Genomic DNA, 14,649 nt, shown 5'->3' with positions numbered 1-14,649 from the left:
AATACTTAAATAAATGGTATTCTATTATTGTTTAACAGCGCGATTAATCACATGATTAATCACGATTAATTTTTTTTAATTGCTTGACTGCCCTAATACCTAAACTAAATCTAGAAAGTTAGATCTAAATTCCACGTATTCAAAAGAAAATAATTAAAACAATATCTAGAGGGGTATAGTCAACCAGAAATCTAATATTAAAATAGGACTTTGAAGTACTGTACCTGCACTTAAATAGCTACCTACGTTTTTGTAGCTTTATAATCAGGTTTTCCTATTTTGAAAGTTTCTCTCTCCTGTTTCGGTGGAAAAGACTGAAACCAACAAGAGGAAACAGACTGTGGGTCCAGTCCTGCATCAATATCTGCTTACATGTGTGCTGAGGTCTGTGCTGGCAGACCTTGATGTTGGATCAAAATCTAAGCAGGGGAAACATCAGAACTGACTATAGGTAAAGTACTGTCCAATGCTCCAAGTACAACCAAAAGATAGATTTCTCACCCACCCTAATTTCTTTTCAATTCTTGTAAGTTTAAATCAGGGGTCAGCAACCTTTGGCACGCACATCCCTTGGCCCACACCACTTCCTGCAGCCCCCATTGGCCCGGAACGGCAAACTGCGGCCAGTGGGAGCTGCGATCGGCCAAACCTGCAGATGCTACAGGTAATCAAACCATCCCAGCCCGCCAGCAGATTTCCCTGACGGGACGCATGCCAAACGCTGCTGATCCCCGGTTTAGATAAAATCACATAGAAGCACTGATTAAGTTGCCCATGTTCCTTCTAAACAATCTTTCACCATCATACCCACTCTAAGCAAGAGTAAGACTCAAAATACATAAGTTAACAAAACAGATGACACACAACTAGAAATTAAGCCAGTCATCTCACATCACTAGGCATTCCTAATTTATTCACTTTATTCTACTTGACACCACATCATCAGAGGAAGTGATCCACCCCCTGAAAAGGTAGTAAAGAGTTTATACAAAATCTCTCACCCTCTGTCTTCTTGAGACTTCTTGCCTGCAGTGATGCAGTCATACATGAAGAGATCAACACTGGAAATAAAAGGGTTAACAAAAAAAGAATCACTGTTTTCCCATGAAGGGTGCCAATTCATTTGTAATGCACCATAGTATTTTACTTTATTATGTCTCCTTGCCTCCGCTGCCAACATCCCCTGGCACCTCAAAGGCATCCCCAGATTACTCATCAGTTGTTGAAGTCTGGCATCTCATATCCCACATGCAAACCAACCAGAAGCCATTAGTCGATACGAAAGCAACTGCGATTTTTTTTCCTGTGAAAAACTGAATTTTACACTTCTACTAGTCTCTCAATTGTATTTGCCATCTGCTCTTGAATCTCTGTTTTGGCATTTACTGTGATTCCAGAAATCAATGTGACAAGCATAACCTCATTCTGTACAAGCTGCCAGGAATCATAAAGACTGGTAAGATTAAAATGTTATTCTTTGTACATGAATAATTTGTGTAACAAATATCCATATACTCCTGTGACTGGAGATTGAGAAATCAAGGCCTTGCATTGTCCAGCATGTGCATGCTTGTTTACCTTATCTTGCTATGCTATCTGCGTAGCCCTTGGGAGAAGATCCTTCTACTGAAGGATGGTGCAATAAGCACACAAACAAACTAAGCATGCTGGCTCTAGTGTTGCTGGGTAATCCAGTGGTGTAGTTATTGTAACAATGTTGCATGGATAATACTTATTCAGAACATGTTTAAATCCTATCAAGATTTTATTTTGGGCCTTTTAAAAGAAATGCCTTCAACTTTAAAAAAGAGGTAAGTAGGAATTTTTAACCTTTCATAGTTAGAAGTAATACCTAAAATTTGAGAAATTAGAGGGAAAATACTGCTTTTTCAGTTTTAGATACCAATCCGGCAAATACTTGAGCTCAGACTTAATTGGATAGACATGAATAGTACCCACTGAAGTCAGTGAAACTAATTATATACATGTATCAGAGTAGCAGCCATGTTAGTCTGTATCCGCAAAAGTAAAAGTAGTACTTGTGGCACCTTAGAGACGAACACATTTCTTTGAGCATAAGCTTTCGTGATACATGCAGTGTATGTATTTGCAGGATTAGGGATGTACCTTGAGCATGACAACAAAGAAATGTGTTCGTCTCTAAGGTGCCACAAGTACTTCTTTTCTTTTTGCTGATACAGACTAACACAGCTGATACTCTGATACATGTATCAGTTTCACTGACTTCAGTGGGTACTATTCATGTCTATCCAATTAAGTCTGAGCTCAAGTATTTGCCGGATTGGTGTCTTAAACTGAAAAAGCAGTATTTTCCCCCTAATTTCTCAAATTTTAGGTATTACGTCTAACAATTTGTTAATCTCTAAGATGCCACAAGTACTCCTTTTCTTTTTGCGAATACAGACTAACAGGGCTGCTACTCTGAGAAGCATGTGTATAATCAGTTTCACCATTTCCCCTGTTGTAGGAGTCTCTCTCTCATAGTAACAGCAGAAAAACATTTAAGATGCAGTGTGATCTAAAACTACCAAAAATAATAGCAGAGTCAGAGGATACTTTAACACCTGACCATACTGATAACCAACTTTTGATAACCGATAAAGTGAGCTGTAGCTCACGAAAGCTCATGCTCAAATAAATTGGTTAGTCTCTAAGGTGCTACAAGTACTCCTTTTCTTTTTGCGAATACAGACTAACACGGCTGCTACTCTGAAACCAACTTTTTAAAGTGATTAAGTTTCAAGTGGCGGGAGCCTCTTTAACGATACAGACTAACGCAGCTGCTACTGTAACGTCAGCAAGTATCCCTTTAAACAATGCCCAGATATATTCAGAATTAGCAAGGTGTAAGAATAAGCAACATACAGGGTAGTCAAATAAAGTCACACAGTTAATAAAGTTACGTTCATCTGCACTCGGGCCGGGAATTGGCCCTCAGCTAGCTTTAAAGGGACTGAAAGGCCACCTGGAGCCAAGGGGACAGGGCTGCTGCTCCTGAACTCCCAGGGAAGAGGGGGAGGCCCTTACGCAGACATCTCATTGGTCGGGGTGGGGTTTAAAGACCGGACACGTCGCCCCGCAGGCTCCCCAGCCCGCCATGCACACGCGCAGCGGGAGGCCGCGTCTCGTTCCACGCGCCCCCCACCCGCCGGGGAGGGGACAAGCCTTGCCCGGGTCGGGCTCTCGCGCTGCCGGACGGCGAGCCGCGCTCAGCATCCACCCGGCGGCGGCGGCGGCGGCGGCCGCCGCCTCCCCCCGTCCCCGGGCAGCGCCCGGCCCCCGCGGCCCGCACTGACCTGGGCTCCTGGTAGCGAGCAGCCAGGAAGCGGCTCCCGCCGCTGGCAGCCATCAGGGCTCCGCATAGCGCCAGCCCCGGGCCGCGACCCCCGGCCGCCGCCGGCTCCATGCGGGCGCCGCCCACGTGCGCCCCCCGCAGCCGCGGTTGACCGAGTAGCCGACGCGGGGCGTGGACGTCACACCCCAAAGCGCGCTGACTAGTGACGTACAGGGGACACCTCCCCTCCGCTGTGGGGGCCCGGGGGTGGCGCCTGCGCAGTAACGCACGGAAGGGCGAGGCCAGCGGCAGCGGGGGAGCAGCACGCGCTGGACACACGCAGTCCTCGTTCGCTCCCGCGCTCGTGCGGAGCTCGAGGATTCCGCCTTTTTGATCCCAGCATGGTCCCCTTCCTAGTGCGCAGGCGCCCGGCAGCCTCCTTGAGCCGCCGCGGCCGGCTCCTAGGCCAGCATCTGGGCCGTAGTGCAACCAGTGGAATTAGAGCTCTGGCATAGAGGGGTGTTTTGAAGAGTGTTTTTATTTATATTTCTGTAGCGCCTAGGCGCCTTAGTCATGGACCCGGATCCCCTTGTGCTAGGTGGTGTAACACCTAGGATTTGCTCCCTCCCAGCTGAGACTTTGTTTTTGTTCTATCCCTGTTCAGTACATTGCAACTGGAGGCCTCAGTCCTGTAATAAATTGCAGATAGTTTGGGTAGCTTCTGTCATACCCATTGTAAATTCCCAAGAGGCTTTAGGTTATTAGAGTTAAATAATGGCAGCAGGAGATAAATTATAAAAGGGTAGGCAAGGGAAGAAAAAGATGATCCTAGTTGAAATTAGAAAAGAGTGAGAGGCAGAAAGATGGAGGTTGTTTCAAACAGTAAGATCTGCACAGAAGACCAAATAGAAAACGTGTTTGAATGTTGAGGCAAAGAGCTTCCTGGCCTTCAGAATCAGTAGCTAGATTTCTGTTTGATCAATTCTAATCTGTTACCTGTCATCTTTCATCCATGGTTTCAAAAGCAAACAAAGGACAACCCCAAGTGCTTACAGAGATCTTACTGCCTGTAACACCTCTAAGGCCTGGTCTCTGCTTAAAAATTAGATTGATCTAAGACTAGATTCTAAGTACATCTTTCAGGGCAGTGAAAAATTTCATGCTCTGTACAGCAGTTAGGTTGACCTAACTTCTTGGTGCAGACATGGCTAGATCTTCCATTGAGCTAGCTACCACCACTAAAAAAGGAGGAATGAAAACCTCCTTCCACTGATGTAGGAAACATCTGTGCTACAGAACTACAACAGCACAGCTATATTATATGCAATAAGTTTATTGAAAAATTTGAATCCTTTGCCTGATGTCCCTTTTCAATACTTTTGTGTTCTCTAATAACTTGAGCAATTAAAAACCATACAATCTACAAAGGCTGCTTTTGCACCGAATGACAAATTTGGACAAAGGGCAGAAAAGGGAGGCAGAGGTCATAAGATTGAGGGAAATGTATTTTTTTTTTAAACGCTAGGGAAAAGATTTCCTCTGAGTTCTGACAGGGATTTGCAGATCACTGAAAAAGAAAATATTAGGAAAATACCTGCAAAAATGTGGAATGCGAATACATTACCTGCATGAATGTAATGCAGACACACTCCCAACTTCTCTGTGATGCTGTCTTCAGCACAAATTGCTGGTTATCTTCTATACTGTTATCATTTGTGGCTGGCAGCCAAATCAGTTGATCCAATTGTTGGGTTTTCAATAAGCTGCGGTGTATGTTTTGTGTGACTTTGTGTTCCCATACCATATTTCGAACTTTGTCCTCAAAATGTGAATAATATGCAATAATTTTAAATAAATTGCAAAATAACTCCTTAACACATTTGTGATTACTTAGTAATAACAGACTGCTTTGTTAATGGTGCTTTCCCTCCTCTGGGCTTTGCAAGGGGTGCTCATCAAGAACAGTCACACGACAGCTGAAACAGAACAAGCAGCACAAAGAGAAAGAAGAGGGAATAAAGAGTGAGCCTGAGGATGTTTGGCATCCTGAGTCTCATGCTCAACCAAAGCTTCCTTCTGATAAATATAAAGAAAGGAACAGGAAAACCTCTATATTCATATGTTCTAAAGGATTTTTTTAAAAACTATCAGGACATACTATAAGAACACTGAATATGTTTAAATTAATCAAAAATGCAAATTAAGTGTCCCTTAAACATTGACTAATACCCCAGATTTTGCAGACACTTTAAATTTATGCACATGAGTAGTTTGAAGTTAATGAGAGAATTCATGTCTGTAAAATTACTTCTACATGGATGTTTGTAGAAGTGTTCTACTTTTGGTCTGTAAATTATAACTTTCATAGGGAAAAGCTTTATAGAAAGTCAAGATTTAATTAAAGCTTCTGCTTTTTAATCATTATCAGTACAAATTATACTATGAATATATAAACTAAAAGTGATTCAATCTAAATTTGCTACACTTCAATGCCTAGATTTTTCTCTGCAAGTAACAGTTTATCTAAGTCTAAGTTTCAGAAGGCAGTGTAGTTTAGTGTTATGAACTAAGGCTAAGAAGGCAGTTTTCCTGAGTTCTAAACCCTATGTCTGTCACATACTTGCCATAGGTCCTGGGCCAAGTAATTTAGGCTCTGATCCAACAAAGAGCTGTGCACACAGGAGCCTGCATGAAAGTAAATTGTCAAACTATACTGAGAACTTTGAGACAGAATTTATGGCCTTGATTGTTCAGTTTCTCCATTTGTAAAATATGGATAACAATGTGTACTTACTTAACATGTACTCTGATAATTCATTAGTTAATGTTTGAACAGTGTTTTGAAAAAGGAGTCCTACTGTATGTTCTATAAATGTTAAAAATTATCATTCTAGATAGGTTTCAGAGTGGTAGTTTTCCCCCTACAGTTACTCACACCTTCTTGTCAACTGTTTCAAATGGGTCACCCTCGTTACCACTACAAAAGTGATTTTTCCTCCCTTATTGTCTCATTAGACCAACCCCCAACTTGGTAAGGCAACTCCCATCTTTTCATGTACTATATATATATATATTTACCTGCTACTGTATTTTCCACTCCATGCATCTGATTAAGTGGGTTCTAGCCCATGAAAGCTTATGCCGAAATAAATTTACTAGTCTCTAAGGTGCCACAAAGATTCCTTGTTGTTTTCATTCTAGCTGGTAACACTGGATACTTCAGGGGGTTGATTCTGTGCATATAGTCCTAAAAAGTAATTATTAATACTTATTTCATTTGGCACTCTGTTTAAAAGTGCTTTTCTAATATCACTAACTAGTTAAGAAAATCAGTACTTGTGGCACCTTAGAGACTAACGCATTTATTTGAGCATAAGCGTTTGTGAGCTACAGCGAGGGGTGGGAGGAGGTATTGTTTCATATTCTCTGTGTATATATAAAGCCTGCTGCAGTTTCCACGATATGCATCTGAGGAAGTGAGCTGTAGCTCACGAAAGCTTATGCTCAAATAAATTGGTTAGTCTCTAAGGTGCCACAAGTACTCCTTTTCTTTTTGCGAATACAGACTAACACGGCTGTTCCTCTGAAAGCTGCTACTCTGAAACCTAACTAGTTAAGCTATTTTTAAAATGTCACTGCACCTTCACCTGTTGTTGCTATTTAGACTTTGTTATGCACTGTGTTCATATTTCCAAGTGAAAATTTAATTATATGGCATGCTCCTTGCTAGTATACTGGTTCCCTGCAAAATTAAGATCTAATCTTGCACAACACTTAATACTGGAAGTAGTAAGCCCTCTGTTTAGTAGTAGTTTTGCAGGATTGAGGCCTTAGAAAACTGCACTGAAAAGAGCTAACAACGTCTTGTTGGAAAATCTTTGTCTTTACAAAAGATCATAGCTATAACCTTCTCTCCCGTTCTTTGGAAGCTTCAGGACTGGCACTATACATGGAACAGTCCTGTGGCTGAAGCACAGGGATGTGAAGTCATGACCCCAGCAGCGGAGACAGAAGTCCACCTACCCCTCTGCAACCAGGATGGAGTATGCACTCCTCCTGCCTGCTGCTACCCCAGCGCTTCTCCTGTTTTGCTGGACGTGCTCCTGGGCAGGTCACCGTCACTTGCACTCTGTGCTTCAGCTTCCTCCGCTGTGAGAGGGGGGCTGGTCCCCTCACAGGGAGTGGGGGCTCCTCACGTAGGTGGGGCTATCATGCATGCAGGCCGCTGCCACCAGCACCAGCGAGCGCAGGAATAGGGCTGGCTCCTGTGGCGGTGGGCGGGGCAGACGGAACGCTGCCGGCCAGGGGGAGGAGTCTCTGCACCGAGGCCCGCCCACCCCGCGGGGACACTCAGAACGAGGCCCGGAGGGGTGGGTACCTTTGCTGCTGGTGCCGTGTTTCCCCGCGGCGCCGGGGGACTGGTGGAGGTGACACAGACATGGCCGCCTCTTCGCTGCTGGGCTGCGGCCGGGCCGTGACTCTCAAGGTAAGCGGCGGGGCTGATGCTCTCCCGTGGGTGGGGGTAAGAGGGGCGCAAACACCGGTCCCTGCTTGGCCGGCTCGCGTGAGTGGGACTTCCCGTTCAAATCACCTCGGGGCTGCGGCTCCTGTTTGGTGCGCATGCGCCAGAACTCAGCCACGCCCCCCCCGCCGTTGCGCACACTGTCCCAAGGGGCCCGTGACTCCTCGGGCAGGGGCGCAAGGACAGTAGCAATTACGCATGCGTCCGGGCTCTGCCGCCACTCCAGTCGACCGGGGTCAGTTTCCCTAGCTGGGGGAGAGGCGGAGTGTGGCTAGTGCGCATGCGTCGTGTTCTCTGTGCTTCACGTTCCCAGAGGGAGCCTGGACGCAATGAGGGAGGGGTGGGGCACCATAGGTGCTGCGCATGCGTCTGTGGGTGCGGCTGGGAGGGTCGGGCCTGTGCATGTGCTGGGAGGGCTCAGTCTTCTGCCGATCCAGAGGAGGGAGTCTGAGGCTGCCACCCCTTGTGCTGGGCAGTGCTATGGCAAGAGGCGCTCTGCAGCCAAGGGTGGCCAACTTTCTACTTGCACAAAACTGAACACCACTGCCCTGTCCCCCGCTCACTCCATCTTGGCCCCCTTCTCCCCCGTCCCCCCCGCTTGCTGTCTTCACCCTCACTTGCTCATTTTCATGGGGTTGGGATGTGAGGGCTCCAGCTGGGGGTGTGGGCTTTGGGGTGGGGCTGGGGATGAGGGCTTGGGGGTGCAGGAGGGTGCTCTGGGCTGGGGATGAGTGATTTGGAGGGAGGGGGATCAGGGCTGGGGAAGGGGGTTGGGGCATGGGAGCGGGTCAGGGTTGCAGGCTTCAGGTGGCGCTTTCCTCAAGCAGCTCCTGGAAGCCGCGGCATGTCCCTTGTCCGGCTCCTTTGCGGAGGTATGGCCAGGTGGCTCTGCGCTGCTTCATCTGCAGGCGGCAGCCCACGCAACTCCCATTGGCCATGGTTCCCAGTGACAGAAAACCAGACAGCTGGCAACCCTATGTGGAGACCTGCCTGCATACAGCAGTGCTGTGGCTAGGAGCATGGGGTTGTGCTGTCCCCTTGCGGTCCCAACCAGAGTGGTGTGCTCAGTGCCCTGCTGTAGACAGGCCTCTCTCTGCACTGGAGCCTGGCTGGAAAATCTGGAAAATGTGTTACTGCAGATTTTCAAAACATTCCAGCTTGTTTGCCTGACGGCATGCTTCAATAGCCAGGACTGCTATTGTCCCTCCTAGCAGGGCCCAGGCTCCATGTCTGGTCATGCCCACACCAGGGGAGAAAGGTGTGTCTAATACTTGTTAGCCTTCCTCGTGAAGAAAAGGCCCAGGCAGACTGGACTTCATTTGATGCAATCTGTTAGAATGGTGCTTGAAAAGAGTTTCAAACATGGGTATAAGTAGGCTTGGAAGGATTAGATTTTTACCAGTAAATGTCAATATCACTGTCCATACACAAACTGATGAAAAATATCCCATTGATAATTATCAAAATTTATAGATAAAGTAAGAAAAAAGCTGCCTGAGAACTTATTACAGTCAAAAATCCAGTGACTTAGACTTTTAAATTAGGCTTGTTACAAATGGACTAGTGAATGAATAGTAATAACAGGTCTGAGTTATTGATTTAAGGATATTGCTTCTCTGGGTTTTTTTTTTTTGTGGCTAAGATCAATTATAGTTCTTGACGTGATGTTGACAATTTGTGTTTTAATTGTTAAAACTTTAAATTTTTAATCTCAATATCTACTGTTACTAAATAATTATTGTTTGACTCCACCCCAGTTTCCTGCAACTGTGAAAATTTAAATCAATATAAAAATAAAAAATGCTTAAAAATAAACAATATTATCTGTCAACATAAAAAAAAAAATAGAATTCTGCCAACCCTAGTTATAAGCTCTGCAACGAGTCTTAAATGTTTCTACACAATAATGCAAGAAACAGCTCGAGGTGAAAACAAATCTCATGCTTCAAAAAGTAAATTTACTATTATTGGCATCAGGAAGAAAATCCTACACACACATACTGTACCTCATTTTACATTTGACTGTGTGTGTTTAAATTGATTTTTGTCTTTCTTTAATAGGTAGTGGCTACTGCCTGACACTGAGCTAGATAGGTAGGTAGTCCATGACCAGATCTCAAATTCTGTTCCATGTGCCTCAGAGATACAGAGTTGGCAAAAAACTACTGTGTATCTTTAGGCTTGGAAGGATTAGATTTTTATCAGTAAATGTCAATTTCAGTGTACACTCACAAACTGACAAAAACATTTCTATTGATGATAATGTACAGATAGGCAAAAAGTAAGAATTTATTAGTTAGATTTAAGGATATACTTTGATGTGTGATGTTTACAATTTGTGTTTTAACAGTTACAATGCTTTAACCTTTTGAATCTCAACATCTACAGTCATTAAATAATTATTGTCCTACATCCCTCAGAATTTCCCGCTATTGTGAAAATTTAAATAGATAAAAATAGAAAAAAAGTTTAAAAATAAACATTAATATTGTCTGCCAAAATTATTATTTTTTAAATTAATTTCTGCCAAACCTATGTATCGTTTTCTACCAAAACAGAATTGTTCACTGCTACATGCTTTAAGAGTGTAGCCCACAGTGTCAACAAACATTTGAGCTTTACTTGCTGTTTGCTTTTTCTGTTTTTTTTCCTGTTAGTGCAATATAACATAAACCAGGACACAGTATGGCAGAATATAAAACATGATCCAATACAGCCAAAAATGTCATTCTGGAAGGAAACAGTGTAAACAACAAATAATTCCTCTACAGAATAAGACTATGATGCTTGAATGCATACTGGGCAGCATTACCCTGACCCTTCTGGAAAAATGGTTAATTGATTGCGAGGAGGGTGAGGAGAGAGGAGAAGCCCTTGAAATCTTTCCAGCACAGACTAGTTTAGACAAAACTGAACAGAAAAAAAAATGAGTACTGTACCTGTATTACAGCGGCTGTGCCAAACAGCTTCAGCTTTGGTCTCGAGGGGCATTTTTATCACTGTATCATGAAATTTGGGTCTAAGCATTGTTGTTGGCTGGCTGATCCGGTATGAATACTATTATTTTTTTCTAATATAGATGCTCTCCAGAAGTATAAATGCAAAAGGTTGTGTTTTTTGCATGTTTTGTGAAATTTCTTTCTTCTTGAACAGAAAAGGAGTAAAACTCAGAGGTATTTTCTTTGGGCTCAATATTTGGATAATGCCAATAATATTAGTTTTGGAAGAGCATTTTGGCCCTTTCTGTGCTACATAAATAACAGTCAGAGGCTCTGGTAACAAAGTAGTTGTCCCCTGACCTGGTTTTACAGTAGGGTTTAAAATTTGCAGAGTGAGCTACAGGAAGCCATGAACGTGTGCAATTTTTAAACTTGTAAGTGCTCCATAGCTGTTTTCTTTTAAATGAAAATGAAATTTGCTACTGTGTAAGTTAAGGAACACTACTAGGTTTTTTAAATTTCTAGTCCAACCCCCCTCACCCCTGCCCCCCTAAAATTCCTAAACATTTTAAAAGCGAGGAAATAAATAGTGAGGGGTAGGTAAATAAATACTTACATATATTCACTGTTCATAGAATCTTACATATGCATGTGTAAAATCACATTGCCCTGGCTCAGAACAGTCCTAACTGCCTGCATAGAGCTTCGCTATATGTATTTCATAACCACAGCTTTTGAGAAATTTTTGCAATAGTTGTCTACAGTTGAAAATGTGGTACATTTTATAGACACATTGGAAACACTCTTCTATTCTGGCAGTAGTAGTTGGGGTTGATGGTTGGGTGTTTGTGTAGAGTTGATTGGATGTAGGTAGACGTGATCTGTATATGAGTGGCAGGTGTGGGTCTCCGATTCAAAATGAGAAAGGTGTAATGGGATTTCTAATTTATATAAGAAGCATGGATAAATTAGATTGGATTTTTTGCCCCTCCAGTCTTTTCCCCCTTCAAATTCCATCTAATATTCCAAAAGGTGTTTCAGGAATGTGTATTGAGAATAGACAGTAAAATGTGGTTGTGATGGAGGACTGTTGTCTTGCCTATATACGAGAGAGTAAAAAGCACAATTTTGGAGTATCTGGCTGTCATAAACATACAGCTAAGGGTAGCATAAAATCCCTCCTTTACCTGCAAAGGGTTAAGAAACTCAGATAACCTGGATGGCACATGACCAAAAGATACTTTCAAATCTGTGGGGGAAGGTTTTTCTTTGTGTTCTCTCGGAGCCAGAGAGGGACCAGGGGCAGGAAAAAACATTTCTTAAAACCCTGTCTGAAATGAGGTCTAGGATTACAAAAATTGTAAGTAAAGCAAGGAAAGGCGTTAGATTATCTTTTGTTTTAGCTTGTGAATTTTCCCTGTGCTAAGAGGGAAGTTTATCTCTGTTTTTTGTAACTTTAAAGTTTTGCCTAGCGGGAAATCCTCTGTGTTTTGAATCTGATTACCCTGTAAAGTTACCTTCTGTCCTGATTTTACAGAGGTGCTTCTTTTACTTCTTTTCTTTATAATAAAGTTCTGTTTTTAGGAATCTGATTAGGGTTTTTAGTGTCCTAAAAACCCAAGGGTCTGGTCTGTGTTCACCTGGTTTACCTATTTGGTTGGTAGATTATTCTCAAGCCTCCCCAGGAAAGGGGGTGAAGTGGCTTGGGGGGATATTTTAAGGAAACAGGAACTCCAAGTGGTCCTTTTCCTGAATCTTTGTCTAACTCATTTGGTGGTGGCAGCAGTACCCATCCAAGGACAAGGAAGGATTTGTGCCTTGGGGAAGTTTTTAACCTAAGCTGGTAGAAATAAGCTTAGGGGGTCTTTCATGCAGGTCCCCCACATCTGTACCCTAGAGTTCAGAGTGGGGAGGGAACCTTGACACTGGCTAATAAAGTTAAGGGGACTCCGGACCATATGAAGCAGGAGAGTCATGACTTAATAGAGTTTGTAGCCTGCAGTGGAACTGCATAAGGGGAGCTGGTCGAAAACCCAATATTTGGGTTGCCTAATGCTTTCCATTATAGAGAATGTACTGGATCCTCTTTGCAGCTTACCAGAAACCCTCACTGTTACAAAGAGCTTGGCCTGAATTCTGAACAAGCAGCAGATATTCTGCTGCCAGACAGCTGTTATGAGAGTAGCCAGGGCAGTGGAGAGAGACTGGAGCTGGGTTCCCTCATAACTTCTCTCCAGACCCAACTTGTGGTTCCAGTGTCTCATGCACATACCCTCCTAGGAGCACCATTGTTGTAGGAGCCCTTCCACCTCCCAGGTGGGGAAAAAGAGAGCCAGACGAGGCTCCATCCAAACCATGACCTGGATGCAGCAGTGCTTCTGTGAAGAAGAGCTCTGTAGAGCTTGAAAGCATGTCTCTCTCACCAACAGAAGTTGGACCAGTGAAAGATATTATCTCACCAACCTTGTCTCTCTAAAATCCTGGGACCAACACTGCTTCGTAAACACTGCATACAGATTTATGGTTGTTCGTGCAACCTTAACTTGGCCTCCTTGTGCATATGCATTAGGATCTTGCAGTTACATGTTCGCATACTGTCTTTTCCACAGGCTCCTCATCAGTGCACAGCTTGGATGTGCACTGGGGACAGATAACGGTAAATCTAGCAGTTCTCAAAGTGTGAGTGCTTGGCTTTGCAGCCTAATGTTTTCTTAACATTTTTGTGTGTAATATAATGTAGGGTGAGTGGATGTCATGAGCATTTCTGGTCTCTAATTTCATATTGTAAGAGATTCTATGAGTTGATTGTGTTTAACTATCTAGCTTTACCTGTTTCCTTCCATACTTCTAAATGTTTGTTTAGTTTAACTGTACTATTCCTTGGTATAAGTGGTATACATAGATAGCATCAGTATTTTATCTGTATAATTTAGGAACAGGAATTTCTGATTAGTCTCTGCTGTTTCACAGAAAGTAAATCTGTGAGAGGAATCCCAATGAGATAACCGTTCCACCATCACCTTTCTACTGCATCCAGGGAATTCATGTCAATCATCCATCTTTGCACCTTACGGAAATCAGTAGTTAACAGTAAATCAGAAGAACACTACAGATGAAAAATCAAAGTTCTATCTAATAAAAAAATAAGAGATTTGTTTGATTTTAATTTTGCAGACTTTACAGCTAGAAGCATGGGGACTCCGAAGCCTCTCTCCATCTCTTTCTCTCTGCACCAAATCAGAGGGCTCTGAAAAAGGTCAAAAAAAGAGTAAGATATTTATTTTTTCTTAAATTGATGGTTGTGTGCATTTGTCATGTATATGAGCACATTAAAATAGGTGCACAGCTAATAGAAACTTCATTTTTTCATTTGGTATTTAACAAGAAGCAATTGAATGGCTTTTTAGTCTGTAGAATGTCCAGATTACAAATTTGTAATTTAATTTAAATTTGTGACTTATTCTTCTATGTCATGAAACTATTTATAAATCTTAAGGGGGAGAGGCAATTTTATCGATTTTCATAAACATAATCCATATCAAAGGACTCCCACACTCTGAGCACCTTTGACATACATTTAATACTCCTGGGGGAATTCTGCGCCACTGTGTAATGCAGAATTTTGCAGAAATTAATGTACGTGCAGAATTTCCTTTTCCACACAGAAATGGGCTGCAGTGCTGCTAGCCACCACTATGGGCTGCTGCACCCAGCAGAACCCAGCTTGCACATAGAAGACATTGCTGGGGGGAGGGAGAGGGAGTTAGAGGTTTCCTGGCAGCTGCAGTTCCCAGCATGCCCTGAGGGAAGGAGAAGGTGGCACACAGGAAACTCTGTGCAAGCCTGGGACCAAGCATCAGGCTGTTTCTCTCTCTCTCTCTGGGGAGAGGATG

At 43.2% G+C, this 14,649-nt stretch overlaps 2 protein-coding genes across 5 annotated transcripts in view; one reads left to right on the top strand and one right to left on the bottom strand.

Annotated features, from left to right (window-relative positions):
- WDR4 (WDR4 tRNA N7-guanosine methyltransferase non-catalytic subunit) overlaps window positions 1-5,245 on the bottom strand; it is a 32,038-nt gene extending 26,793 nt beyond the window's left edge. The window contains exons 1-2 of one of the 3 annotated variants that reach the window (XM_073359662.2): window positions 4,920-5,245; window positions 1,002-1,061 (exon numbers count right to left, since the gene is read on the bottom strand). In XM_073359662.2, coding sequence (XP_073215763.1) covers window positions 1,002-1,048 — 47 coding nt within the window. In that variant the 5' untranslated portion in view covers window positions 1,049-1,061; window positions 4,920-5,245. Of the gene's footprint in view, window positions 1-1,001; window positions 1,062-3,048; window positions 3,072-3,317; window positions 3,479-4,919 lie in introns of those variants that run through there. The other 2 variants (XM_073359652.2, XM_078854451.1) reach the window with 2 other exon arrangements.
- Window positions 5,246-7,527: 2,282 nt separating this feature from the next.
- The window catches only part of NDUFV3 (NADH:ubiquinone oxidoreductase subunit V3), a 19,366-nt gene continuing 12,244 nt past the window's right edge, over window positions 7,528-14,649 (top strand). Inside the window, exons 1-2 of one of the 2 annotated variants that reach the window (XR_012160743.2) lie at window positions 7,528-7,781; window positions 13,931-14,024. Coding sequence is in view for 1 of the 2 variants with exons in the window: in XM_073359492.2 (XP_073215593.1) it covers window positions 7,734-7,781; window positions 13,931-14,024 (142 nt within the window). In the remaining variant the exon portion in view is untranslated. The remainder of the gene's footprint in view (window positions 7,782-13,930; window positions 14,025-14,649) is intronic. The other variant, XM_073359492.2, reaches the window with a different exon arrangement.

The sequence above is a fragment of the Lepidochelys kempii genome, chromosome 1 (genome assembly GCF_965140285.1).
Source record: "Lepidochelys kempii isolate rLepKem1 chromosome 1, rLepKem1.hap1, whole genome shotgun sequence".
NCBI lineage: Eukaryota > Metazoa > Chordata > Testudines > Cheloniidae > Lepidochelys > Lepidochelys kempii.
The sequence above is the reverse complement of the archived record's forward strand: the minus strand, read 5'-3'. Positions and strand labels throughout refer to the sequence as shown.